Source organism: Gnatocerus cornutus, chromosome 9, assembly GCF_029298725.1.
Source record: "Gnatocerus cornutus isolate USDA-ARS CGAHR chromosome 9, icGnaCorn1.1, whole genome shotgun sequence".
Lineage (NCBI taxonomy): Eukaryota > Metazoa > Arthropoda > Insecta > Coleoptera > Tenebrionidae > Gnatocerus > Gnatocerus cornutus.
The window spans coordinates 15,401,102-15,428,350 of NC_142241.1; the positions used below are offsets into that span (position 1 = coordinate 15,401,102).

The 27,249-nt window shown below is 43.7% G+C and overlaps 9 protein-coding genes across 11 annotated transcripts; 6 read left to right on the plus strand and 3 right to left on the minus strand.

The window, feature by feature from the left end:
• Positions 1-54: 54 nt before the first annotated feature.
• On the minus strand, positions 55-9,431 carry htt (huntingtin). The gene is made up of 26 exons (XM_088044577.1): positions 9,275-9,431; positions 9,044-9,227; positions 8,719-8,997; positions 8,531-8,672; positions 8,161-8,484; positions 7,781-8,106; positions 7,345-7,737; positions 7,143-7,298; positions 6,936-7,096; positions 6,620-6,887; positions 6,364-6,571; positions 5,404-6,296; positions 5,197-5,357; positions 4,622-5,150; positions 4,217-4,571; positions 3,916-4,169; positions 3,687-3,866; positions 3,393-3,646; positions 2,350-3,348; positions 2,044-2,304; positions 1,695-1,998; positions 1,453-1,650; positions 1,185-1,399; positions 812-1,137; positions 509-762; positions 55-462 (listed from the first exon to the last, which is right to left on the minus strand). The coding sequence occupies exons 1-26, from the start codon at positions 9,355-9,357 to the stop codon at positions 115-117; spliced, it is 8,055 nt and encodes a 2,684-aa protein (XP_087900703.1). The 5' UTR covers positions 9,358-9,431; the 3' UTR covers positions 55-114.
• A 148-nt stretch (positions 9,432-9,579) lies between these two features.
• LOC148169224 (hexosaminidase D) lies at positions 9,580-12,476 on the plus strand. Of its 2 annotated transcripts, XR_015770692.1 has the most exons (4): positions 9,580-9,806; positions 9,855-10,421; positions 10,474-12,073; positions 12,132-12,476. XR_015770692.1 is itself a non-coding variant. In XM_088044581.1 (3 exons), exons 2-3 carry the CDS (start codon positions 9,941-9,943, stop codon positions 11,847-11,849), a joined length of 1,857 nt encoding a protein of 618 aa, XP_087900707.1. In that variant the 5' UTR covers positions 9,580-9,806; positions 9,855-9,940; the 3' UTR covers positions 11,850-12,476. The 2 variants fall into 2 exon arrangements, 1 of the variants encoding a protein (XP_087900707.1); XM_088044581.1 differs by having other exon boundaries at positions 10,474-12,476.
• A 448-nt stretch (positions 12,477-12,924) lies between these two features.
• On the plus strand, positions 12,925-16,169 carry mio (GATOR complex protein mio). The gene is made up of 12 exons (XM_088044578.1): positions 12,925-13,124; positions 13,172-13,369; positions 13,417-13,725; positions 13,774-13,966; positions 14,013-14,209; positions 14,259-14,428; positions 14,493-14,731; positions 14,784-15,144; positions 15,193-15,467; positions 15,531-15,741; positions 15,788-15,975; positions 16,023-16,169. The coding sequence occupies exons 1-12, from the start codon at positions 13,013-13,015 to the stop codon at positions 16,102-16,104; spliced, it is 2,535 nt and encodes an 844-aa protein (XP_087900704.1). The 5' UTR covers positions 12,925-13,012; the 3' UTR covers positions 16,105-16,169.
• A 7-nt stretch (positions 16,170-16,176) lies between these two features.
• Positions 16,177-18,933, minus strand: DNAlig4 (DNA ligase 4). Its single transcript, XM_088044579.1, has 2 exons — positions 18,841-18,933; positions 16,177-18,793 (listed from the first exon to the last, which is right to left on the minus strand). The coding sequence occupies exon 2, from the start codon at positions 18,779-18,781 to the stop codon at positions 16,277-16,279; it is 2,505 nt and encodes an 834-aa protein (XP_087900705.1). The 5' UTR covers positions 18,782-18,793; positions 18,841-18,933; the 3' UTR covers positions 16,177-16,276.
• Positions 18,934-19,118: 185 nt separating this feature from the next.
• l(3)80Fg (dnaJ homolog subfamily C member 16 l(3)80Fg) lies at positions 19,119-22,340 on the plus strand. Its single transcript, XM_088044580.1, has 9 exons — positions 19,119-19,320; positions 19,368-19,628; positions 19,675-19,955; positions 20,004-20,184; positions 20,230-20,416; positions 20,464-20,677; positions 20,730-21,096; positions 21,146-21,385; positions 21,442-22,340. Exons 1-9 carry the CDS (start codon positions 19,157-19,159, stop codon positions 21,851-21,853), a joined length of 2,307 nt encoding a protein of 768 aa, XP_087900706.1. The 5' UTR covers positions 19,119-19,156; the 3' UTR covers positions 21,854-22,340.
• Positions 22,341-22,389: 49 nt separating this feature from the next.
• LOC148169228 (protein anon-73B1) lies at positions 22,390-22,883 on the plus strand. Of its 2 annotated transcripts, XM_088044587.1 has the most exons (3): positions 22,390-22,467; positions 22,528-22,678; positions 22,726-22,883. In XM_088044587.1, exons 2-3 carry the CDS (start codon positions 22,529-22,531, stop codon positions 22,825-22,827), a joined length of 252 nt encoding a protein of 83 aa, XP_087900713.1. In that variant the 5' UTR covers positions 22,390-22,467; position 22,528; the 3' UTR covers positions 22,828-22,883. The 2 variants fall into 2 exon arrangements, with proteins under 2 accessions (XP_087900713.1, XP_087900711.1); XM_088044585.1 differs by having other exon boundaries at positions 22,419-22,678.
• Vps24 (vacuolar protein sorting 24) lies at positions 22,831-23,876 on the minus strand. The gene is made up of 4 exons (XM_088044582.1): positions 23,740-23,876; positions 23,628-23,688; positions 23,399-23,578; positions 22,831-23,351 (listed from the first exon to the last, which is right to left on the minus strand). The coding sequence occupies exons 1-4, from the start codon at positions 23,782-23,784 to the stop codon at positions 22,987-22,989; spliced, it is 651 nt and encodes a 216-aa protein (XP_087900708.1). The 5' UTR covers positions 23,785-23,876; the 3' UTR covers positions 22,831-22,986.
• Positions 23,877-24,141: 265 nt separating this feature from the next.
• On the plus strand, positions 24,142-24,651 carry LOC148169230 (MICOS complex subunit MIC10-like). The gene is made up of 2 exons (XM_088044588.1): positions 24,142-24,313; positions 24,405-24,651. Exons 1-2 carry the CDS (start codon positions 24,235-24,237, stop codon positions 24,554-24,556), a joined length of 231 nt encoding a protein of 76 aa, XP_087900714.1. The 5' UTR covers positions 24,142-24,234; the 3' UTR covers positions 24,557-24,651.
• A 47-nt stretch (positions 24,652-24,698) lies between these two features.
• On the plus strand, positions 24,699-27,192 carry LOC148169231 (kinesin-like protein KIF9). Its single transcript, XM_088046291.1, has 8 exons — positions 24,699-25,031; positions 25,079-25,289; positions 25,337-25,667; positions 25,713-26,139; positions 26,173-26,275; positions 26,321-26,637; positions 26,679-26,960; positions 27,002-27,192. The coding sequence occupies exons 1-8, from the start codon at positions 24,699-24,701 to the stop codon at positions 27,158-27,160; spliced, it is 2,163 nt and encodes a 720-aa protein (XP_087902417.1). The 3' UTR covers positions 27,161-27,192.
• Positions 27,193-27,249: the final 57 nt, after the last annotated feature.

A 27,249-nucleotide genomic window follows, 5' to 3' on the forward strand; every position in this document is an offset into this window, starting at 1 on the left:
GCCAAATTTCACATCGATAGAACAAGTGGTTTACGAAAAATTCAATTTTTCCAGTTGATGTTAATAAACTCATTTCTCTGACATTTTATTATATGGCTCTTTTGATATAAACAACTATAAAGAAGACAACAAATCCTGGAACAACGTATCCGGCTGATCTTTGATTTTCTTAAAGTTCTCGACGAACGTCTCCTTCTGCGTCTGGTTCGTCAAGTTCCTGTAGAAATCCGCCCCCGCGATACACAACATTTTCCGATCTTCGTGTTCATAGCGCCCCACTCGCGTCTGCACGTACGGAAACAACAATCGCAGCCACTCGTTTGAACTAGCGCTGATGAAGAAACACGTGAGACACCAAGTGGCCATGCCCACCGACAACGACTGGGTGAAACTCGAGAGACTGAAAACCACCCAGTCTTGAAGGAGAGGAAGTTGTTGCTCTGCGATGGCTCGTTCGAAAACCTAAAATCTCCTTGTAATTCAATCGAATGGCTAAAGTGGGACGTACTTGGAAAACCACGCCGCTCAAGAGCTTCGGATGCGGTTGCTGCGGCGATAGAAACTCCCCGATGACTTTGGTCAAGATATCAGCCGGGGAAAAGAAGTCGTTGAGGATGTTGGGTAGAACGTGGCAGAGGATTTCCACTTCGAACGCGTAACCGCGCTTTATGTGTTCGAAAATCGCGGAGATCTTCTCCATGGTTTGTACTAAATGGTCGGGGTAAGTTTGAGAGGCGCTCTTCTCCAGTTGTTGGGCGCAATCTGAAAGACACGTGCAAAAACGAATCGCAACTCCATCAGTACAAAAGACCTGTGTACATGAAGGACAGGAGCAGCTGCACGCCTAAAATCGACACGTGCGGATTCTCACTCTTCGTCTTCTCCAACGCCAAACTCATTATCTGCTGGCCTAAATTCTTAGTGACGCTGCCTTTGAAGATAATCAGTCGTTCCAAAGCCTTCATCAACAGCTCTTGGAGAGTATTGCTGACTTTTTGCTGCAGCAACAAAGAAAACGCTGCTTGTAACGTATTCGTGACCAGAGAGGGCTCAAGATGGTTCTCCTCCACGTTATCGATAAGAAAGAACGCCAACGTCCAGACCAGAACGGTGTGTTCCAGCGACCGCTTCAAAATCCTGGAAAACCAACGATACCATTTGTTGTTTGGAAAGCAAAAACGTACTCGTTCGTCGGACTTAAATTGCACTGGACGTACTCGATGGCGCACGGTAAAATAATTTGCATTTCTTTCGAAACTCCACCGATGGTAACATTGCCGAGTTTGCAACCCTCTAAGATGTACAAAAGTCCGTGAAGACACGCCATCCGCGACGGCAGAAACGAACTCTTCAAATATTGCACTAGGATCTTTTTGATTGTTTCGTACACCTCCAAGTCCTGATAAAACGTCTCTATCTACTGACATGAAAATAACAAGAAATAAGACCTACTGGTGTTAAGACAGCGACGGATTTCGAAATCCCAACAATCAAATACTGATGAAGAAGCTCATCCTCCACTGTGTGGACTTTGGACAGCTCCAAGAAAACCTCCAACATCCAACTAAATTGAGATTTGTCCGTGAATAAATCAGAGATGATCACCGTGGATCTCACGATCTCGTGGAGGAACCTCAGCGGCGTCGTCGACTACAAAAACGAATGAAAAAGAGAAATCACACAAATCACAGTACTTGGTTTTTTAACAACTGAGTGTAGTAATCCAACAAGAACTGCAAGCACGAGTTTATATCCAATCCGCTCGTTTCCAAAAGACTCTCTTTGTGTCGCCACATCTTCACAGTGTGGCAATCTTCTTCGATTTCCACTGTCTTTGTCGCAACGAGGAGGTACTTGACCGACACCTGACCATACGAGTAGTGTTGATATCGCTTCTCCAAGTTCGGCAACTTAAATATGTTTGAAACTCGCGGTAAATAATTCGCGTTGTTGTGCTTCCTCTCAATCGTCGCGTGAATTGTCTTCAGCTTTTCCACACTGAAAGACTCAATTAGTGTAAATCTGACACCAAACATTGACTACCTGAGCGTTGCCCCATGCTCTGGAGTCGTCACATATCTAGAAACGTGCATCAAATCCGACACGTTCGTGTATCCAGGCGTCGGAAAGTATAAAGTTTGTACGAGCAGTGCTGTGATGGCTTTTACAGCCAAACTGGAGGCGTGAACCACATCCTGAACGACCATCGCGTCTTTACTCTCAAAGTTACTACAAAGAACGCTGAGGAGAGACATCCACGTCTCTTCAAACTGCTGTCGTGACGTCCATCCTAGCAAAGTGATCCTGAAACCACGGCTATAGCCAATACCACGATTTTATTGATCGTACCTGAAGATGAACTCTTCTAAGATATCAACTTCTTGGAGGAATTCAATGGGAAGAGGCGGGACTTGAGTGTGGAAAGGACCAATGAGTTCAGGGCACCATCCACTTTTCCAGACTTGGACGGGGATCAACATGTAGGAGTTTACAGTGGCTACTCTCGAGAGTGAAATTATAAGATTTTTGATTGGAGCGAAGAGAAAAGGAGTGGGTGGGGCTTTGTACACCCACGTCACAAGTGTGTAGAGTTTATGACAAGCTTCACCGATGGGGGCGGAGTCAGGGGATTGCAGGGAGGTGTCTAAGCCGTATTTCGCCAGCACAGGCAGTTCGTTACCTAACAAATATGTAACAAAGGTGTGTAGACTGTTGATGATGGAGCAGAACCACGAGACGTGCTTTTTATAACCGAGAGCTTGACAGAGATTCTCTTGTTTAAGTACAGCTTCGGCGCACCGCACCGCCAAATCGATGTAATTCATATTGAAACTACAAGACCTCAAGACGAGTGTTACAGACTCCAAACAAAGAACGCTGAAGTTGAGGAGAGTTTCAGAATCGCGCTCTGAAAGAGTTTTGGATAAAGTAGGAAGAAAAGTGACGTAGGAATACATCGATGGAAGGATATCAGATAAAGACGTGTCTGGGATCGCGGCCTGCTTACAAATCCTCGACACTTCCTCCAGTAACCACTCAACTGTTGATCGAATCAACGGCGATTCAACATCGTTGATTCCCAATCGAAGACACTCTTTGAAGACGATTTTACTACACTTGCACTCTCGTAAAAACGTGCTCAACTCCTCGTAGCTCAACCGACTCAACAGTTGAGCCGTTTCTTTACTGTTACACTTTTCGCGAATCTGCTCCAAAAACCACTTTTTGTTGATTTCGAGTGTTTTAATACTCTCTGGCTGCACGGAGGACTTTTGGTTGAAGTTCAGCGGGCTTGTTTCATAGTACTCCGCACACAACTTGTTTAGAAGACTAGACAGGGCTTCGTGTCTGCAAATCAAAGTAAAATTTTGTTCAAACACTAATAAACTCACTTTTTGACCAAGTTCAAGGCTACCATCTTCTTGATTATCACCAACAAGTCTTCTTTGGTCAATTGTTCGTGAACTTCACCCACAGTCATTGTGAGAAGAAGCTCGATTTTGCGACTGGCAAAGTTAGCAACGGATCTTGAGGTTGCCAGCAAACGTGAGACTAAGAGGTTTGGTAGTAAAAGTTTGACGAGGCGCCCTGTATGGCTGGGATGAGTGTTGTCCAAGGATTTCAAGAGTTTCGTTATGAAAACAGGCTAATTCAAAATTAAAGAAAGGAACAGATGAGCAACTTACATCAGGAGATTTCAAGTCTTGTTTCATTACGCTGTTCAAGAATATTTTGCTGGTTGCACTGTTTCTGTGAATTGAAGACAGGAAAACTGAAACTGGCTCCTCGGAAATGAGATCCACGATTTGGAGGATGTGAGTGTTCAAAAACCATGATAACTGGTCGGACTTGAGCACTTCTTGGTCCTGAAAAAGAAGTTCGAAGATTCGTTGTTCTCAGTAGTTGTTTACTTACCAAAAAATCACAGAAGAGGATAATACTACCCGTCGACATCACCTTCTGGTTGATGGACGCGGTCTCCGCCTCCAGCCCCGTCGCCTTCGCCCAGAACTTACCATCGCTGTAATTCAACAAAGGCAAAACGTAGCACCACAACACCATCAGAATCGGATACTCTTCAGAGACTTTGAGGAAATTCTCACAAATCTCCTCCAACTGAAAATCCTTGAGGTTCTCAATCACGTAAACGGTGATCTTGCAGTAATTCCCTGCCAACACAAAAAAACTAAAAACTCAACTCTGCAGCAAGCCTTACCTGACAAGAACATGTGGATGCAGCCCATGAGAAGAATCGCAACTTCTTCAATCAAAAACTCGTCTTTTTGGTGTTTAGTTACTTCCACGCAATGTCTGGACGCCAAAGTGAGCAATTTGAAGAGAAACCGGACAAAGATCATCTGTGGAGAGACGTCGTGGAAGATGTCGTCACTATTCAGCACGTTCAGAGGGTCCATCGTGGGAACACAATCTTCGAAGACGCTTCCCGGAGCAAAATCGGCTTTAAGTTCGTTAATTTTAGCGATAAGATCGTCTTCTTTCAGTGGCGAGAGGATTAACAGCGCGAGGATGATCTTGGCGAGACGACGGGTAAAATAGGGGCGCCAGAGTTCCTAAAATAACTTTGAATTACCCCCGATTTTACTTTACATGCTCGTTGTACATAAGTTAAAGGTTCCTGGAAGAGTACGAGAACTACAGCGTCCACCGGATCGAACACTGATGGCTCCAAGACGAAAATCAACCTCCGTAATGACACCAATGCTTCAATATTGTCGAGTCTGATCTTGTTCTGCTTCAGCATCGGGAGGACAACGTCGATGACCTGCGTGGACCACCGCAGCCACTTGTCCGAGTTGTTGTAGTATTTGCTGTCGTCCAAAATCAAAATTATGAGGTCTAGAACTTCGTGGTGTTCGTACAAACGGAGGAGCATGGAAAGAACGACGTCTCTTGTCGTTTCTAGTTCTTTGGGGTCTGCAGTGTTGGATTTATTACGTGTTAGGAAGATGTTCTCGACTATTGGTTCCAGAGCCGGAATGCAATGAGTCAAAGGAGATTGTTCGCTTGCCATCAAACCATCACACAAATGGATGATCTTAGGAACTGTTATTATGCTCTTTGAGTGTTGTTTACTGTACGAGAGTTGCACCAAGAACTTGAAGACTTTGTTGATCAATTCATCGGCGAATCTGTAAAAACGGATTAGACTATGGGGGGTAACTAATGGGGGCTTACGGAATTTGGCCTTTTTCTATATAATCGAACTGTTTTAAGACGAAACCTATGAAGATTTGCTCCGAGTCGAGGAGGCAGTAGTTGACTTTGAGTTGAATTAACTGGTTTAAGAGTTGGAGGACTTTGCATTGGAGTTTGACGTCACTGGTAATGGTGTAATGCTACAAACTTTATTAAAAAAAATGGAAGATGGAATCTGATTATTACCTTCAACGATTTGATGACCATGGGCTCAAAAATTCGAATGTAATTCGCTAGTATTTTATCGCTGCTCCTCGAAATCACCGGCTTGGTGTCTCTCCGATGAAGGTACCCCATGACGGTGTTGTCTCCGCCACAATCAACCCCATGGACGTTTCTCAAACTGTTGAAACACACCCCCACGTCCTCGCATGCTTTCTGGTACACTTTGTGGTAAAACCCGTGACATTCTTCGTTCGAACGCCGCCTCCTCTGAACCTTATTCGTCGCGAGATTGTTACCAAACAGACATTTGAGTAACTGTTGGACGCATTCCACCGTCGCGGCCGCTTCCAACATGAAAGTAAACCGAAAATAACTCAAAATCTCCTCGGCAATGTCTTGGAACTCCACCAGTGTTCCCACCTCCATCAAAACAGCACAAGAATGAAGAATCTGCCGCAGTAGCCCCACGAACTTTTCGCAACCTTCCGATTCCAACGTGACCTTGTAATTCATGTATCCCGTCCGAAGAAGCTCGTAGATCTTCATGTAGTGTGGTAAGTGCACGAAACTTCCAGAGTTGGGTTTGGCGTCTTTCGTTTCCTTCTCGTCTTTTTCGGTGGTTTTGTTCGCCAAGACCTTCTCGGGGGTTTTATTGGGACTGAGGATTTTCTTGTCGAGGTCGCTTTTGCGTCGTTTTAAAGGAGATGCTGTTGCCAAGTTTGATAGGACTGGTTTTGATTGAGGCTGGTTGGGAACGAGTTCGGCGAGTACGTAGTGCAAGATGTTGAGAAGTTTCACCAGGTGGTGGAAGTAGAGTTCGGTCAAGTGGGCGAATTTTGGGCTGGTGAAGATGTCCCAAGGCTTCGTGGAGAGGTCGGCGTCGGAAACGGGTTTGAGGAGGCCAAAGGCATATCCTGGAAGGAAAAGATTTTAATAGTTCCAAAAATGGCGGATGCGCCGGGCCAAAAAAAAAAAAACAACCTGCAAACAAATTCGAGCTCAAGCTCAGCAAATGCCAGTTGCACGTCAAATCGTAGCTCATCGTGGAATGACTGAATAAATACACACAGACGTTGAACAAATCCAATGTGACATCTCCGTTCGCTCCTTTACCACAGTTCCAAGCCTTCGAGTACACCGTCGTCGGATACTTGTTCGTAAGAAGCGACAAAGCTTCAATACAGCCAGACTAAAAGCAAAGAGAATACCACAAAGCCACCACTCTGATCATACTTACGATAAAAGAATTGGAAGTTGCCGTCAATAAAAAACTACTTAATTTTGTTACAACTCTCGATAAAGAAAATTCTATTTTATCACAGTTTTCTTTTTCTATCTCACTAAATGGAAACGGCATATTGTCGATGAGACGTTTTCTGTTCAGATCGACGCCGTCGTTTTTATCACAAAGATTCGATAAGTAGGATTTCGCGTAAAAGACGGCTTTGGCGGTTACTGCGGTTTCCTCGACGTGAAACTGCTCGTGGTAAAGATGAGGAATGATGCTAAAAACTCCAATTAGAACCAGAAACTTCATGTTGAAGCCAAATTACGTTACGATGGCAGTTGCGGCACCTGTCCTGACTCTCCCATCTTCATTTTGCAGCAAACTGAACAAAACGTTGTTCACAATTTGTTCCTGAAACTCACTACTGCCAGTGACTGTACATATAGTTACGTAAGGGAGTCTTGAAACCAATTCACACAGCGCCACCTATAAAACCTCACAATGACTCAACCAATCGCAACGAGATACTCACTCTAACGAGCCAATAAGGATTCGCCGCCAAGCGCGGCAACACCTTTAAAACCGGTAATACGTGACGATGATTGGATGACTCAATCATCCGTTCCAAACAAGCACCGAGACTGAGGATCGTTTGCCGAGAACAACTTGATGATTCGTCTTCCAAACCCTAAAAGCACACAACCGTAGGAGCTGCGAACCTAAAATTCACTTACTTTGATCATTGTAGTCATCACGTGATCTAAACTCAAGCGTGAATTTTGTTGCCACCAATCAGAATTGTCTTTCAAAACAGTTGAAACAAAATTAGCCAATAACGTGCGTACAATTCCTCTCAACTGCGGATCGGGGTGGCTCTCAAAAAGAAGGACGTCAGCGATTGGTTGTCCGATTTTACAATTCTTATCCAAATACAACGTGAGGATCCTAGGATAAATTTTCGTTATGGATGCCAAACAAGTTAACGCCGAAGATTTAACGGAAACTTTAACGGTTTTGTCGGAAATGCAGTTTCCGGGTTTTCCTGAAAGTAAAAAGCGCTTTGACAACAAGCGGGCGCAGTACACCAAGGACACCTCAGGATCGAGAAAGCTGCCAATGTTCACTCTCTAAAAGTGTGAATTATTTTCGGTTTAACGTAGTCGAACGCACCTCAAAGTCTTTTTCTGACTCCGCACAAGAGAAGCTCTTCTCTGACGACTCATCGCTTATAGTGAGTCGCTCCAAGTTGTCTCCGATGCTGTCGGTTTTAACTCGGTAGTCTGAAGAATAATCAAAACTCGCGCATTGTATCGCAGGGACGTCCAGAGAAGAGTTTTTACTGGTGGCTGATGTCTTGTCTTCTTGTCCTTCGGGGAAATTAAGACACAGTTTCGACTCGTCGATCCATTTCTCAATATCTGATCGTATCGTCTCGGTTAGCTGCGACTCCACGTACTGGTCTTCTGTCGCAGTGCTCGCCGCGACGCTCAACTGACCTAAAATTGGAAACTTTACTACAACGTGGGGGCTCTTTCCGTCGGTTTCCTTACTAGGAGAGCGAAGCGCAGACGATGAAAACGAGCTGGGAAAACTAATTCTGCTCTTGTTGACACCGGAATTGCCCGTGAGAGCCTGGAGGAGCTCCAAATTCCCGTTCTGGAACAAAACGTTTGTTGTTTCTAAAGCGGCGTTTACGATGTTGTGGTCACTGCTCGTCACGTAATACAAGGAAAGTTCGTAGATTTGTAACAGCTTGTCCAGAGTGAGCCCCCCTTCATTCTCGTCCAGTAAATGCGACAGGATGCTTTTAAGACACGTCAAAGTCCCCAGAATTACTGAAGTTTCTTGGTGTTGATTTATGGGGACCAACAAATCTGAAAAAAAAAAGATTAGTGGGACTCCCGGGCCATAGGCGGTTACCTATAAGGTGGTGAGCGGCGTAGCTTAGAAAAACACGCGGCTTCTTACTGTTAACGCAAACGTGGAGGACGCAACTCGCAGCTGAGCGCCGAATCACCGCAGAGTGGTGAGAAATGTTCCTCAGAAAAGCTTTCAACAACCCCTAAAAAAGAAGCGTAACTTAAAGTCCCCCAAAAGACAGAACTTACTTTGATTTCAATCTCCGACGAAAAGCACCCTAAAACCTCCATAATCGGGAGGAGACTATTGGCCAAAGTCTCATGAACTTGCTCTTCTGAGCGCTCAGAGACTTTAATCAGCGTTGGAAAAAGGTTGACGACGTACGGTTTGCCCTTATGAGGGCGTATCAGGTGCGCCAACTGGGAAAACCGCTTTAAGGCGGCCCTTAGCGACCTCGCAGGGCCGTTTCTTTTGATTCCTTTGTGTAACTCGATCTGGACTTTACTAATGTTGCCGTCGTTCATTGCCTACAAGAGCCAGTAAAAAGGGGGCACTTTTACTCAGAACAGTTACCCTGATAATACGATTTAAACAGTCCCCCGCCGTCATTCTCACATCAGATTCCTGGTCATCGCACAGTTGTAAAAGTACCTCGATTGTTATACTCAAATACGTGTGGAAATTGGGGGCTATTTTGATGGTGGAGTTGGAGATCGCCTCAGTCACAACATGACAATGTTGGATCTTATCTTTTTTCCTATGGAAAGATAGTTCAGCGGTGATGTTAACATTGCTAGCACTTACTTGGAGGAGTCGAAGCTTTGATCTGGAGATGACAGACTTTTGAGGACCTCCAACGATTTCAAGAGCTTCTCTTGGGTCGACATGGTCACAATACAATTTTGGTGGAGGCTTTTCACTATGTACACATTCTGTGGGCACGGGGGTTGAAAACGCGACCCCTGTCATAGGATAATGATATTTATACAACGCTTATTTTCTTTATTTTCATTTTATAAACGTCAGAAATTGGGTAAATTAACCCTTTAATTGACAACTGATTTTTGACATTGACAACTGACAACTGACAGATAGTGTGACCTTGAGTAATTTAATATCTATAAGAAAATCATTATTTTCGTGTTCAATATCGGGATTTTGATTGAATTATTTGCAATTTTCCTTTACAAATTCGCTTGAAAACGAATACTTGTAATACAAGTCGAATGGTGCCCCATAATTTTTAAATTTCCCGCGCCTGTCACCCCAAATGTCAAAAGGTCGCCCTTTCAAAGTGGATGTAAATAATCAAAATTCAAGTTGTTAGCCTCCAAGAGTGAGTACATAATTTTGCAACGTTCTTTCGTAATTCTGTACATTCCAGTCGCCCCCTCACACTTTCACAACCATGTAAAACTCCAACATCTGTGATTCCAACCCTGTGAAGATGTGAACGGCCGAACCGCAACAATGAATAATTATGTCCAACATCTGGGCTTGACGGCTTGGCGGAAGAAATCGGCTCTTTTGATAGCCGCGGCTCTGCTGTCTTTGATAATATTTGGTCTGCAATTATCGCGAGTGGATGAAAAACCTGGCAGGGAGGACACTCCTCAGGCTATAGCCGAGTCTTTTGCTGGTAACGTGAAATTTGTAGAGTCAAACCTAAAGCCGGAAACGGCGAGAGCTGTGACTGCCGAGCTCAACTTTGAAGAATTCGCCAATTTAGAGCAGCCAACTCGGGATGAAATCGCACGGAAAAGAGCCGTCGAGTCGCTGGAATCTGAACAACAATTGGGAATTCCTTATGTTAGTTTGAACGCCAATAATCCCTATGTTCCTAAGAAACGGATAGTTCATTTGGATTTGAAGGGGGCGCCCCCGTTGGTGTCTTTCTTCAAGAAGTTTTTTCCTATGATCCGCAATCTGGGGGCCACAGGCATCTTGCTGGGTAATAATATCGGATGCCACGTCCCCACGTCTGTTTTACTTTGTAATTTCAGAATATGAAGACATGTTTCCTTATAGTGGGGCCCTGAAAAACATCAGCGCGCGGAATGCGTTCACGGCTGAGCAAGTGGGGCACATTTTGGACCTCGCGGAAAAGTCCCAACTCGAAGTCATTCCTCTAATTCAAACGTTTGGTCATGTGGAGTTCGCGTTGAAGCATCCCGACTGGATCAAGCTTCGCGAGGTGCCTGGAAGCCCCCAGGCTCTATGCCCCAGTCGCAACGGTTCATTGTCTTTTATCAAAGAGATGGTAACCCAATTCATGGCTCTGCACCCCAAAATAAAGCGCCTCCACATAGGCTGCGACGAGGTTTTTCAAATGGGTGAATGCGATGTTTGTCGATTGGAGCTCCACGAGAATCTCTTCTTGAAACACGTCCAAAATGTGGCCAACATGATCCACGAAAAGTTTCCGAATCTTCGTTTGATCATCTGGGACGACATGTTGCGTCATTTGTCCCAACAGAGCATGTTGGAGATGAATCTTGGGAGTCTCGTGGAGCCCATGGTTTGGGTGTACGCAGAGGACATTTACAGATTCGTTCAACCGCCAATCTGGGACAAGTACAGTGCTGTTTTCAAAACGGCGTGGGCTGCATCGGCTTTTAAAGGGGCTTTTGGTGAGACGTTGTCTGTTCCAGACGCGCGGCGACACTTGGAGAATAACCTGAGATGGTTGGAAGTGATGTCTCAACAAGACAAAGCTTTTAAAAGGGGCTTCACAGGGTTGGCCATCACAGGGTGGCAACGCTACGACCACTTTGCAGTTCTATGCGAGTTACTACCAGCGGGGATTCCCTCACTAGCTTTAGATCTCGTCGCCACAACGCATGGATACTTCAATTCCAGTTTGAGGCAAAAGTTTCTTTCGTGGCTGTCGTGTCCGCAGCATACGCGTAATCAACCGTTTATTAACTTGGATGCAGATCCGTTCTTGTGGGATAAATTAGGGCGGTGCATGTTTCCGGGAAGCCCCTTTTTCCGACTAACTTATCGTCTTCATTCGATGGAAAACGAAGTCGATGAGTTCGTAAAGATGACGAAACGACAAAAAGGATGGCTGACGGAATATAACGTAAGACACAATTATAGTTTACCGTTGAGAGTCGACGAGTTGAGCGGGGATTTACCGAGGATATACCACGGGACGACCTCACTAGTCAGGGGGGCTGTAGACGCCATGGTTGATGTTTTTGATAACTACACAATTTCTGAATGGATCGAGCAGAAAATTTACCCTTTTATTGTCCAATTAGAGAAAATACAGAATCAAAGTATTGCGTTGAGAAGTGTCAATCAATGGCCAGCTAGGCCGGTGCCCCCCTTGAAAGACCTTGAAAGGCTCGGGGTTCCTTTACCTGCGAATTAACTGTGTTCACTTAGTACGTACCTAGAAACGCTGTTACCTTTTGTTACTGTAATACTCATAACATTCTCATTCTCTTCTTTCTTAGACTAATTAAACTTAATTTCTTGCAATTATGTCACGGTAGGACGGACTGAACACCACGTGACTCGACGTGATTGGTTGTTCATGACTCACGATTAGACTACTGGCACACTATTGGGAAATTATGGCGGGAATTATAGGAGGTAATGTATCTTTTAATCACCTAGAATTTAACTCAAAAAAATACTCATTTATTGTCAGAAAAGGTATATAAGGTGCCTTTATGCATCCGAGATTAATTTTGACCAGAATATGCACAAAAACAACAGGAAAAACAAATGGAAAGATGTCGTAATGTGTATAATTGGATCATGTTAACACAAATTTCTCATCTCTACACACGCACTTAAATAATGATTCAAATTAAGGAGATTGTATGGATATTGTGCGATTTTAAAATATACTTTTTATAGTCTTTTATAAAATGTTGCAGATACTGGAACAAATATTGTAGGCGTTTTTATTACATTGCAGCTGATTTTATTGTTATAAATATGTTATTTATTACGTGATGTCCAGATGTAGTCAATAAAAAGCTAAATATTGTTTGTTTTTTTTTTTTCCTTATCAAGGGCTCAACTTCCAGCCGTCCACTTCTCTGGTCAATTTCTGGGTTTAATGGGCTTTGTATTGTGTTCTTATCATTCCGAGATTTGAATTATCGCTAACTCAAACAATTGTAGAATGCAAGTAGAGCGAAGATGCAGAAACTATTCGGTTTAGTTTTGGTGTAGTGTTTAAATAATTAAAATGTTGAGTTTGTAAGTTTTTTTTTTAATTTAAGCGAGATTAAAGTCAAGTTTTCGTGATGACAACTAACACTGAATCAATAACTTAAAGGCGTTTATTTTTATGGGTCAATTTACGGTGTAATTATAAATTTACCACTTTTCCACCCCACTAGACTAAATTGTTGAAATTCAAATTTTAAAATTGGAAATTTGTCAGGTTTGCCAACCAAACAACCAAATGTTACTTTTTGGCTTTTTGACATTTGACACCATACGTCACAACATAACCTAACTCCCACTGAATGTTATTTTTTACGTATTTAGCAATTCGCGCTTTTCAGATTCCACAAAATGTCCTCAAAACTGGAGGTACAGTGGGCCCCAATCCCCAACAAGTTCATAACGTGGGGCTCCGAGATCTGCTTGTACGAAGTCCACAAAGACCGGGATAACGCCTCTCATAGTAATGCGCCCCTTTTGGTTATCAAACATGATGGAATTTTTTTGTAGGCATGAAATTATCCAGCACAACGGCCGCGAATTTATTGGCCACGAATACCAACCACCACTACGTCAAATGTCTGGATATTTACCCCAAATCTGAGACCGATTTGTTGCTAGCTGTGGGATTATCAAACGGGCGGATTTCACTCTCTACGTTTGGACCGACAGAGTATGACATTTTGGGATTACCTGGGAAAGAATTAGGTTTGATTGAGAGGAGGTTTGGTGGTTTTTATACAGTGGGATTTCAGTGCCGCGACATGCGCGACAGTGTAACGCCGTCTGTTGGAACACGATAGAGACGAATTGGGTTGCTGCAGGTCTGGATAAATACAGATCTGATAATTCTGTTCTAATTTGGGACATTACGAAATCACAAAGTGATAATAATTCTGGTCGACTAGCTGTGAATACCATGGCGCCAGCAGTGGAACTAGCGAAACCAATAGCGGAATTTGGAGTTTCCGAGACAGCTCATAGTATGGCGTGGTTTGGTAGCAACAGTAAGATTATTGCCGTCGGTATGAACCTTAAAAACATCAAGTTCGTGGATATCAGAGGTCCGTTTCTTTTCTTGTTATCATGGGGGCTCACACTCACTTTTTCAGACCCCACTAAAATCACCAATTCCACCCTAACCAAAGCAGTTTTTGGAGTCTGCATGGATCCCAACGACGACAGACACTTGGCGTCGTTCTTCGAAAATAATATCTACGTTTGGGACACTCGGAATTTCGAGAAACCCATTTTGACACTACATCACAACAAGCCTGTGATTAAAATTGGGTGGTGCCCCACAAAGTGAGTCACATCTCCAATTATTCAATCATTTTATCTTCATTCATAGATACAATCTCTTGTCGGCGTTGCAAAAAGAGAGTTCCGTGATTAATCTGTACGATATACAGCACACTACTGTAGGAAACGAAGAAGTGGAGCCTTCAGTTTTAGAACGAGATGTTATCCCAGGGTCCCCTCACAATATCATGTCGTTTTCATGGCACAATTCCGAAGAAAACCGGTTTTTAACGATAGCATTGTCAGGTGAGATTACTCCTTTTTTTTTCCTCGCTCTTGATGCACAAATAAGTAGGTACTATAACGGACTACACGGTTTTCGACCGGATTACTCTAAATTGGGCCCCCACATCCAACGTCGTGTGGACCTATGGCCGCAAAACGATGAAGTACATCAATGATTACCCTTTACAAGACATTTCTACCAAAATCAAACAAAGGACTCTGGACGGGTATGGGCTTAAAGTATGTTATAACGGCCCGTGGGCAGTAAAACTACAGTACTAGTTTGCTTCCTCTTTTTTTTAAGAATGAGCTTTACAAAAACGGCGAAATCGTCGATAACGAGATGCTAGCCAACGTCTGGAACTGGCTCTTTCTAAGCGGTAAACTCGTGGAAGATGGTCTGCTGAATGGCAGCCAAAGCAAGCATCCTGGAGTCCAAGCCGTGCTAAAGTTAGACCCGAGTAATAATAAATCTGACCACTATTCTCTTCTATGGTCCGATCTAGGAAATAAGAACTGTCAGGGCGTCGTACGCATCTTCAAGTACACTCCTTCTCAAACGCAGTCAGTTGAAAGTTGACGATCTCTGTTTCAGACACGAAGATAGAGACAAAGCGCTTCATTTGTGCAGCTGGCATTTTGAACGCGATTCCAACAAACTGACGGCGTTTCTAGAACAATTGGAAAAAGAGCAGGCTTACACCCGAGCCGCGGCCATAGCAGTCTTCAATTTAAAAATCCGTCTAGCTATAGATATTCTAAGTAGAGCCCCAGAGGACCTATCGTACGGTCTAAGTCTGAACGTCGTCGCGATGGCTCTGGCGGGATTCACCGACGATAAAAGCAGTGTCTGGAAACAGTTTTGCTCCACGGCCAAACAGAAACTCTCCGATCCATACTTGAAAGTCATCTTTAGCTTCCTGACTGCTGAAAACTACAATTATGAGAGCGTTTTAGTAAGATTTGTGGCTCGTCGAAAAAGTACAGTACACAACTTTTTTTAGAACGAGAGTGGAGTGACAGTGGATGATCGTGTTGCGTTCGCTTGCATGTTCCTCCCGGACAACCGCCTCCACGACTACCTCAAAAAACTATCCGATAAACTAATAGAAGAGGGCAATTTGGACGGGTTGTTGTTGACCGGTACAAATTCTGAGGGGATTCGGCTGTTGCAACGCTATCTTGACGCTACGGGCGACATCCAGTCCACTGCTCTCATAGCCGTCCGCGCCTTCCCCGTCGAGCTCTACGCCGATGCTATCAAAGAATGGATCTCTAGGTACGTGGCTACAGTCGTAAAAAAATTATAGTATGCAACGCGTTTATAAACTTATCCTTGCAGTTATCGCAACCTCCTCGACACGTGGCAGCTGTGGAACGAACGCGCACACTTTGACATAATGTTAAGCAACTACTGGCCAGCAGACACGGCGCCCCAACAAGTCTACGTCTCTTGTAACTTTTGTGGAAAAAGCATCTCAGCCTTCATGTATGGTTTGACAAGGGGACGTGGCCCCTTCTCGAGAATAGGCGGGACTGCGAATAAGTTGAAGGTGATTGGATAGTCTGAGTTAAACGAGATTTCATTGGTTGTTGTAGATGTCGTCTTGTCCCAATTGTCGTAAACCGCTGCCGCGATGCGCCATCTGTCTGATGCATATGGGAACCACAACTGCGGGGAGCACCGGAAGCGACGCGAGCAAGATTATCGAGTTTCCGAATTGGTTTACGTGGTGTCAAACGTGCAGACATGGGGGGCACGTGTCGCATATGACGCACTGGTTTGAGTAAGTTGGCGTTTTTCTTACGTTTTGATGCGAGTTTTTCATTCCAGTGAGCACTCGGAGTGTCCGGTGACTGCTTGCACGTGCAAATGTTTCTCTGTGGATTCCGTCAGCAACGCCATCATTAAGTGAATTGTGATATTCCATCAACTTTTTCTAATGTATTTATCGATGTTTTATAAACATTTCAATCTTAACCCGGCGCATCCACCATTTTTGGGTACAGTAAAACTTTGATTTGAGGGTAAAGTTTTATTAAATAGCAGTAAAAGCATAAAGATAAATTAAATTAAAACCATCCTAATTAACTTGTGCGACTTGTAACAAAGTCTTTGGTAACAATTTCAACACCTGATATTTTACTACTTTCCAAAAATTTACAAATTACCTCCCTGCGTTCATCATCTTTTATCACAGCCAAGTTGACACCCTCGTTAAGCTCCTCCTTGACCACGCCCCCGTAAAACCGAAACTCCGCCTCATCAGGAAGTGAATAATAAACCGTTTTTGACCCCACCCCATTGACTTGTTCGAATCTGTCGAAATACGCAACGCGTCCAACAAAACGGCCTTCGATGTCTCCATTCACGTTGAGAAAATCCCCCGAATTTCTCATGATTTCTAACACGCGCTCGAGCGACTCCTTCGTCGCCTCCCCTTGAAATTCATCCCCAAATTTATCGAATTTTGATGAGACCGGATCGAAATTATCGCCACAGTAAAACAACTCGCTTTGGTTGTAATCTAGCAATTGTTTTGCTTCAAGGACGCGTCTCAGCCAATCGACGTGGATTATATCGAAAGAATTTGTTTGTTTGATTACCCCAGCCAATCGTGGTGTTATTTTCGACGTTAAAACGACGTTGATGTTGGATTCCAAGCGGTACGAGACGTCGCCTCCTGATTTTTTGATCGCGTGGTAGATTTCTTCAGCGCCCCACTTCTCGGTCCCGGACTCGACATAGAAGCGCTTCCCGGATAAAAATTCGCCTTCGCTCTCCTCCAAGTTGACGACTTCAACTTTGAGACGTTTACTTGGCTTGGTTTTGGTTAGAATCTCCTCTAATTCGATGTGCCGCTTATTTAGTTTGATGACTGCTTTGTTTTGGCTCGTAAAGTCGAGGAGTTCGTTCATGGAAAGACACTCATCAACTGGTTTGTCGTCGCGGATGCTGAGAACTCGCGGGAATCGTAAAGTGTACGGACACTTGACATTGTCGCTGGTGCTTCGAACGAGTTCCGAGGCTCGGATTTGGAGGATGAAAGTGTGTTGAGGTTCTATATAAACATCGGGGGTTTCTTTCCCGAAGAAGAGTTTCCCTTCGGATTTTGTAGAAAAGTCTTGGTATTTTACTCCGTGACTTGTAAGTCTTTCGTTGAGGACGTCAAGTTGCTCGGAGTTCAACCCGGAGCTGATGCTTCCCAAAGAGAAATAAGTGTCCGGTCCTGAGGATACTCCAACGATGAAAGAATTCATTTTCTTATTTCCGTAGGTTCCACCCATGAGAAGGACGTCCAAGTCGTGGACCACATCGTCAAAGTAATCCATTTTGACTTTAAACCAACCACTGTTGCGATCGCTGCATTTGTAGACAGACTTGGGGTCTTTGACGACGATGCCTTCTTCGTTGTTGTCCACGCAGGAGTTCAGCGCGTCTACGATGTCGCTTCTGGAACTAGTTTCAAAGATCGAACTTTGGACAATGGTACCTTCAACGGGGTTCTTGACCACGCGTCGCAAAACTTGAAGACGCTTCGACAGGGGCTGGTTGGTGAGAACCTTCTCGTTGTGTAACAAAACATCAAAGACACAATAACACGGTTGGTACTTCCCCGGCGACAACTTCTTCACATCGAGGTTCATTCCCTTCGACCCGAAACTCTTCGTGTTCTTATTCCAGAGCATCATCTCCCCGTCGAGGATCACCCTCTTCGTGTCCGAATCAAAGACACTTTTTAACAGAGGAGTGAAAATGCCATCGGTAAACGACGAGCCAAAGTATGAAGTGTAGTCGTACCCATTGCGTGAAAAATACTTGAACTTGCCGTCTTCAACGTGCATCTGAAATCGTTCTCCATCAAACTTGTTCTCAATGATGAAAGTTTTGTCGTCCGGAAAACACTTCTTAAAGTTGGTAGCATCGCAACGCTTCGACAACATCGGTCGGAACGCTTCAAAGATGTTGATTCCAAGCTCGTGGAGCTTGACTTGGGGGCTACTGAGGACCTCACACAGCTTCTTCAAGTTACTGTTACTAGCGTAGAAGGTAGCCCCATCTTCGTGGAAGCAATTCAACATGTGGTTGTCACTAATCCCCAAATTGAGATCTTTTATGATAATATGAGTGATCCATTTGATGTTCTGTGGCGACAATTTCCGAAAAATCTCTAAAACCAAATCATCGAGACCCTTATCACTCGTGCGATTCGCGATTTTATCTAAATACGTATTGATATGATCAACTGTTAAACCGACTTCTTTGTTGACGATGTATTTTTTCAACACCGACAAGACAACGTCGCCAAAATCAACAGTCGAGCTGGTGACAGAGTTCAGTAGAAGATTCTTATCATTACCAGGGGGCAACCCTAACATTTTTATCAACAATTTACTAATTTTAGATTCCTTGATTCTGTAAGAGGGGCGATCGCGATCGAGCCGCGGTACAACTAACCTCAAAATTGGGAAAACTTCCGCTTTCTCGTTTCTGAGTTTCGCAAAGAAGGCTTTGGCATGTTTGGTCTTCTCAGCGTGGACTTTCGTTTGTCGCACAGTCTCGAGGAAGTCGCTGAGGGCGGCAAAGTTCATGGTCCAGGGGGGCTAAAAGTGAGGTTATGTGCGCCGAAACGACATTAATTTGTACTCACGCTTGGGTGGAGGGCTTCCAAATTGTTACAATTGCGTAGCTTGAAAGATATTTACAACAAATAGTTCTTATTTACATACATATCGTGCGTTCAAATAAAAAAACAGATCAGAGTCACCTTTAACATGCTTTTTTTTGTCACCAGCGCCAACTTCGTTCGTATCCGCTGACGCTTCTTCTTTAGTTCACCAGTGACATTAATCTGACAGTTGACAGTATTTTCCTGAAAAATCAATATTTTCATGATTTTTGCTCTAATTTTCGTCGATGTGTTGTATTTCAATCATTTAAAAACATTATATGAGTTTTAATTGACAATGAGATGGATGTCCAAGTTGTGGATATATTGTGGTTATATTGCGGCTTGTTTACTAGTGCATGCACTTGCGGAATTAGGTAACCCCTACGAAATTTTGGGTGTGCATCGAAAGGCAACACAAGTAGAAATAAGAAAAGCGTATAAACAACTAGCGAAAGAATGGTAAGTGTTCCTTTTCGTCCAACCTTTGTAACGACGTACCATGACAGGCACCCGGACAAGACCAAAGACCCATCGGCAGAAGAACGTTTCGTCAACATAAAACAAGCCTACGAACTCCTTTCCGACCCAGAAAGACGCAAGAAATTCGACGATAAAGGCATAACAGAAGACGATTTTTACAACGCCCCTGATCACCAGCCCTTCCACAGGAACAACCCTTTTGATGACCTTTTCAGCGCCCACGGAGCCCATTTTAATTTCCAAGAGAACGATATAACGTTTTTCCATAAATTGTCGATCACTACGAGGTAAGATAACGCCTTCTCTGGGGCTCAGGCTCACTTTTTTTTGCAGGCAATATGATAAGCTGGTTGTCCCCAAAAGCGAGAAGACACCACATTTAATTTTTTTTTTCAATGATTTCTGTTTTGCTTGCCTCCAAACCGCCCCCTACTGCCGTAGATTGATTGAGAAGTTGGAGCCTTTGGGGGTGAATTTTGTGACGGTACACTCAGGGAGGGAGCCCCAGCTCGCGAGGCGCCTTAACATTCATTCGATACCGTGTGTCGTTCTCTTACTCGACGGCAATGTCTTTGTGTACAAAGAAACTATTACAAGTGTTCAGAGAATCATTGGTAAAGTTCCCGCGCTGTTGATGGCTGTCTTCTAATTTCGTATTTTAGAGTTTCTCCGCAAGAAATTACCCTACAAGCTGGTCCCAAAGATCAAAAACGACGACGTGCAAACATTTTTGAACGGCTGGGAAGACAACAGAGTCAGGGGACTAATTTTTGAGCCGCGCCAAACTATGAGATTGCGTTATTTGGTCACTGCCTACCATTTCCGACACAGAGTCGCTTTCGGGTACTTTTAACAACAAAAAATAAAACTTGATAACTGTTTGTATAGTTTTGTAGATTCCCAGGAAATCCGACGGAAATACCAAGTTCCACAAGACATGGACACTGTGTTGCTGTTCAATGAAAACACTTCTTCTCCCATGGCGAGTTTGTCAATGAAAGACATCCCCACTTCAACCCTGCATCATATTGTGTCCTCGAATCAATACCTCGCCCTTCCCAGACTGTCTTCTCAGGTAAAGATTGGGCGCGTCTGAATTCCCAAATAATGTGATTTTATTAGGAAGTCCTTGAGGCTTTGTGTCCTTGCGAATGGAACAAACCACGCAAACGCCTCTGTGTTGTCCTCGTGACGAAAGCGTCGTCTACCCACGACCCCCATCGACAATCTTTTCGCATCTACGCACAAAACTCTCCCTACAGCAACACGGAAAAGGTGCGCTTTGCGTACATTTACCACGACAAACAAACGGAATTCGTCAATTCCCTAATTCCAGGTACGATCGTCGAATGTCTACACCCGTGTCGTGTACACTATTTTGTTCTCAGAAGGTGAATACGTCGAACCGTTGCTGCGAATCGTGATCCTCTGGCGACGAGACACTTCCCACGTCAAGTACGAATGGATAAGCGAAAAATGGGAATCTGAAGCAAACTTGAACCAAAGCACGCAAAAGTTGGATAGTACGATCGGTCGGTTGGTGCGTACAAGCGAAGAATTGTCATACGAAGCGTTCGTCAGCGACTTGTTTGATGAACACGCGAAAGGACTCATTGGACGAATAGCCTCACGTGTGGGAACCTTCGTCGAGGCAGTCTATGACGATTTGAGCAAGGATCAGATTCTACCGGCGCTGTCGATAATCGGAACGATCGTTTTTATTCTAGGCGTCGGATACTTTATGGCGTATTTAGTGTGAGTATTCTATTGTGGTTGGAGAAAAGTACATTTTGGGGGTCTCTAGGCGTCTGGAAGAAGAGAGCATCCAGCAACAGAAAGCAAGGGCGAAATCAGGAAACAACAACAATGATTCTAATCCGAGCTACCAACCCGAACTGCGTTTACACGAACTTCGCGCTGAAAAGTACAACGGATTGGTGAGGCTGTTGAAACCCGGCTGTCGGACTATTCTTCTCGTTTTGGACATGCAGTCGCGACAACAACTTATTCCGCCTTTCCACAAATCTGTGTGGCCGTACAGAAAGTAAGTGCGATGACCGTTGTCGGTTTTCCACAGCTCATCGTTTTGCTTATTTTCAGAAATAAAACTTTGATGTTTTCTTATATGTACATTGAACGGGGCCTTAGCTGGTACAAGGAGCTCTTGCAGCTGTCTTTGCCAGAAGAGCGTGAATTGAATATTAATCCTCGAAACTGCGTCGGTACAGTGTTGTCACTGAACGGTCACAGGAAGTATTTTTGTATGTTCCACGCCAAACACACTGAAAAGAAGAGGCAGCAACAAAGAGCTAAAATCGCGCAAAAGTTTGATGAAAAAGACTGCGAAAGTGGAACTTTCATCGGTTTCGATTCGGACTCGTCCGAATCTGAAGACGAGGTGTTACTTCAGGGGAATTTATTGGACGCTCTACCGAATTGGTTAGATCGGTTATTTGAGGGAACAACACAACGTTATCACATTAATTATTGGCCAGATTTTCCAAATAAATAAATAAATAAATACCGTTAACACTTGTAGCGTTAGATCATGTTTATTGTCTGTTTGTTGTATTTATACATATCCGTAATGTTTGTATAATTCCATTCATTTCATGCTTCATTTTATTTAACATTGTGTTCCACTTGATTCATCGGATTTTTCTAGTCACGTTCTAGGATAGACATTAGTTGATCCATTTTTCATATTGAAATTTTTCAGGATTGTTAGTGTAGCTTGAATTTTCAAATCGCCAAGTGAGTTCCCTGAAATTACGCTTTTTTTCAGTTTTTGGAACTCCAGTAATACTCATAGAGCCTACTGAAATTTAAAATAGTTTAGTGATTGCTAGACATGTTAGATTTTTTATTCAGTGGTCTGTACATACATGTTTTTAGTTGTGCCATATATTTGTTAATTTATTTATTGAATTATTTAGGCGAAGATACAACGGGTGCATTACCTTGTGATTCAAATTTACAAATACAATTGTTTTCATTTAGCCGCGTCTTTGACTACCCCTCATTGGTCTATTGCAGATCACATGGTCTGTTTATTTACACCACGTGACAATAATCATCGAACGGGCGCATTGCGGATTTTCCAGCACAGCGTCCTCGACCCCAAAAGTGAGGTTATTTAACCTCCAGTCTGGGTATTGATTTCTTTGTTGCTGGTGCTCTTTTCAGGATGAATGCTGCAATTAACATCGGTGTGGAGGACATGACCGCGACTGTTGTGCGCTACGGTCTATATCTGGGGGCACTTTTCCAAATCGCCTGTTTGGCTGCTTGCATCTTCATGCCCGAATCGTCGGACGAAAGCAGTTGGCTGTCGAGAGTAGGTACCCCCGTGGGGCTTCCCTAGAGTCATTCTTGATGTTTTAGGGAGACAGTGACGACGAAAGTTCCGAGCAAAGTACCCCCCAAAACACCCCACGTCGACCGTATCACCGGAGTCGTAAACAAGAGAAGAAAAAGAGACGCTGAACGTTTAGTTTTAAGACTTATATTTAATGAAAAACAATAAACTCTTCAACAAGCAATTAATTAGTTAGAACCTTAATATATACAAATATTGCATAAATACACTAAAAAAATATTTTTTTTTATCAACAGTGCAAGTTACAATGTTAAATACTTCAATTGTTACGATTTAAGCGCGGCCAGTCGACTTTGCATCTCTTCAATTTCTTCTTCATCTTCAACTTCGGGCTCTGGGGGCTCCTCAGTCGTCTTGTCTCCCACTGGCGGCGCCGGAGCTTCTCCCAACTTACCCTCAGTAATTTCCCATAATACTTTATCAATTTCAGTCTGCGCCGCTTCCTCCACCTCTTCAGTATCTTCAAAGGTGTCCATGGTCTCATCCAACATTTCTTCAATTATCCCAGCTTTCATCATCTCCTTGGAGAGATTCTGCATGGTTTGAGCCACTTCAGGAACGCGAATCAGGCGCTGCATAGCTTGCATAACTTCAGTGGATTTGGCAAGAGACCCTGCCACTCTCAAGGTTGCTACAATTATTTATTTAGAAAACTAAGATTGTGATGTTTTATTCAACCTAGCTGGTTCTTCATCTGCAGCATCACCGAGTTGATGTGGGCTTTGGAAGTGTAGATTTTGGTAATCGCCTGACGGGCGTGGAGGATCTCTTTGGCCAAAATGAGACATGTCTCCTTGTCACTTTTCTTGGCTGCTTCTTTAAGAGAGCGCTTTACTTTCTCTTCCTCGCGCTTGATTGCTAAATATAATCGCCCCATTAATGTGAAACTAGTTGGGAGACTACTCACCCCGAATCTGACGGTCTAATTGGTAGCCTTCTTTTCGTAGTTTGGAGTTCCACTCGTTAACCTTTAAAGGGTAAAGTAATGAAACTCAGTTTTTAGCGCCCGAAGGCCTTACCATGTCCTTCGGGTTCCTCTCTGGCGTTTTCCCAAACAGACCCATGGTGTTACTTGTTGTTTACCCGAAATTGCCACACGAAAATGATCTCATACTTTGACAATTGTTTGACAACACCAAATTTTGACGTTTAAACGTCAGCTAATCGCAGGACGCAATCACCAGCGAAAATTTCAAATTTTGGGGTGGAATAAAATTGTAGGGGCTGAAACATCCTTGGGAAAGGTAACAGTGACATTACTTTAGCATGTCGTCGTGTTAAAACCGAGAATTTCAGTTGATTGTATATTCTTGGCCTACTTGGATTCGTGGAGCTGTCAATTCAAAATTGGGCGCGAACGTCAAACCTAAATTTCCAGCCTCAAGCCTGTCGCATTTAGCTCAAACCCCGAGAATCAATCGCATTTCTCTGGATCATTCCTGAAAATATCTCTGACGTTACACCGCACCTTGGCGAGAATCGCAAGAGATCATTATTGATTGACCTCCACAAAGATGGCGTCCCCGGTTTTTGTAGAAGAGGAGCTGGGCCGGAAATGGGACCGATGTTTTTCCGACGGTTTACTTAAATTCGGTAAGAACACGTTTTTCCGTCTTTCCATGCAGTTTGTGGGCGTTTTAACACTCCTTGCCTGTTATGTCATCACTTAACCTCACTTTTTCAGGCGGAGGAGTTATTTTGGGGTCAGTTTTCTCCTTGCTATTTTTTAAGAGGAGGCGATGGCCCATTCTTATGGGTGCCGGATTTGGAGTAGGAATGGCGTACTCGAACTGTGAGAGGTCTCTTAATGCATCCATTAGAAACCGAAGTCTTTAGGTCTTTAGTCCAAGTTAGAGTCTACTGCCATCGGAGTCATTTCCTGTAAAATCTTTTTATGTAGAGTGTAAATAAACGCTGTTATAATTCCTCTATTTGACGTTGACAATTTTTATTCTTCCGTCAGTTTGTACGGTACGAAATGACCGAAAGAAAGACCCCGAAGATTTATTTTCGCATTTATCCAATGCAGAAGATGCTCTGGGATTATTTGAAGGTGTTGGACGATCACAAGACCATCTACGTGCGTAATTTGCAACAATTGGGGGTGAAGGCGAAACTCGAGGCCCCCACGTACTTTGCCTTTCACAGCGAACACGTCTTCTTCCATCACAACCAGAAGCAGATTTACGATACCATCATTCCGGACATCCTGGACAATGTTGTCCACAACTGTGACGCCATCATCATGGCTTATGGTCAAACAGGAACTGGGAAGTCGACGACAATAAACGGAGCATACAATCCTTACGAGGTTTCCTTGAACTTTCCAACTTTCTTTTCATTCTTATAAATATTTAGAACAGGGGGATCCTGCCCAGGATCACAACCGATCTTCTAGAGGCTTTGAAGAGCACGAAGAACGTATCTCTTCAGGTTTCCTACATTGAATTCACCAAGATGTCGGTCAACGACTTGTTGCAACCTTTCCCCAATCATATCTCAAGCCACAAACAAGCGACTAAAGTCACCGTTAGAACCGTGGAGAACGTATTGAAGCTCATCTTCAAAGGTTCAATCTCCTCCATAATCTATTTATTACCACTCTCATATTTCCAGGCGAAGGAAGAAAGCTTTTCTTCGAAAAGGCTTCCTACGCTTCGCACTCATACACAAGCGCCTTCACCTTTCACGTTGATATAAAGAACGGTACCCTCAGGACATCCCGTCTTATCGTGGTAGACTTTGCCGGAACCAACACCGTCGGAAACTTGTCGTGTTTGTTTAAAAACCCACGAGAAGTGGGAGCGGCGAATTTGGCCAAGAGCCAACTCGAGCATTTCTTTCTGGTGCTCTCCACCAACATCCCTGCTCAGATTAAAGTGAAACTACGACTCAATCCTTTTATACAGTTTCTAGGAGAGTCTCTAAATCGCGGGACAATCTTTCGGTAAGTTTCAAAAGAGTCGCTCCGTTTGAGGGTTTGTTATTGTAGTGCAATCGGTCATATCCGCGTCACTAGAGAAGACCTCTTGGTGACGCTGTCCATGCTACGTTTTGGGCAACTCATCGGAGGCGTTAAAACGACCAAGTTCAACCAAATCACGGACGCAACTAAAGAACAAGTTGATAATCTACAGAAAGAGCTGTTGAGGTTGCGCTTTGAAACTCGTTACAACAGCATTCTTACCAAGAGGAACTTGGAAAAGTCTTTAGATGAGGAGCGCTTTGCTCATATTGAACGCACTGTAAACGAATACCTCCAGAATAAAATCACAGAACTCTCTCTAGTCAATGTGTGCGATATCAACATCGCGCTGAACATCCTGAAGACCATCTGCAAACAGAATGAAGAAAAGCTGCAAGTTTGTCGCTCCTCCAGCACAAAGATCAGCAAAGTGTCGTCGTCAAGCCAAAAAGTATAGTCAATTTAATAGTCACACTAACCAAAATAGGGTGTTCAAAGATCTTCAAAGACCTCCATCAAGACGGGGTCTTATTCAGAAGCCCGGATCTCATCTGCGGATCCCAAAACTTCAGGAAGCCACGACAGATCAAGTGAGTATCAACTTTGTCGTTCTTCCTTGTGTACAAATCTACCAGTTGGAGTTATCAACAAGAGACCAAAAACTAGCAATGCGAGCGCCGCCCAGCGCTCTTCCGCAAGTGGTCGAAAGTCGCGTTCAATAGCCTCAGGCTCAGAGCGGATTGAAGAAATGGTTCCACAAGTTCCTCCAGAGTACCCCGAGGCCTGGTCTGCATACACCACTGAAAATCACGAGGAGTACTCTCGTTTGATTGAATCCTACAAAAAGAACAACGCCGCTGCAAAGACCACTTACAAGACGTACCTCGAGGAAGTGAAGAATTTGAAGGAGATCTCAACACGCATTGACAAATTGAAAAACAACTTATTCTTGGTGAGTTGGTAAAGTTCTGTATTCCCATTTATCGTAATAAGGCGAAAATGACGCGCGACTTCAACCAAACCAACAAACTCGATGATGGAAGTAAGATCATCATCAACGAGTACGAGGAATGCTGTTTGAAAGAGCTCCAAAAGGCTGAGCCAGAAAAGCGAGACAAACAAGAACTGCTGTTGAGGTACCAATCGGAGTTGAAAGCCCATATCAACGTTTGTAAAGACGAGAAGAAGACGTTGAACGATCGATTTATCGCGTTTTGTAAAGAAAAGTACCAAGCACCGGTGGCCATCGAGGAGTCGTCGGAAATTGCACAAATGGTGAGGGTGAGAGTTGAATTGTTACACTTAAAAGCGTATAGACTGTTGAGGATACTTTGGTTGAAGAAAAAGCTGTTGAAAAAGAGGTGAAGAAAGAGACCGAGGGGGAGATTTTCGAAAGGCTGAAACTCATAGTGGAGGTGGAGAAGAAGAAAAGGAGACTGTACGACATGAAACACCGCCAATGGTTGACTTACTGACGAAATAAAAAATAATTACGTTTTTTTTTTGAGATACTCCTTTTATTTCTATGGTTGCGGTAGATCTGTTATGTAACGTCTATGGACGG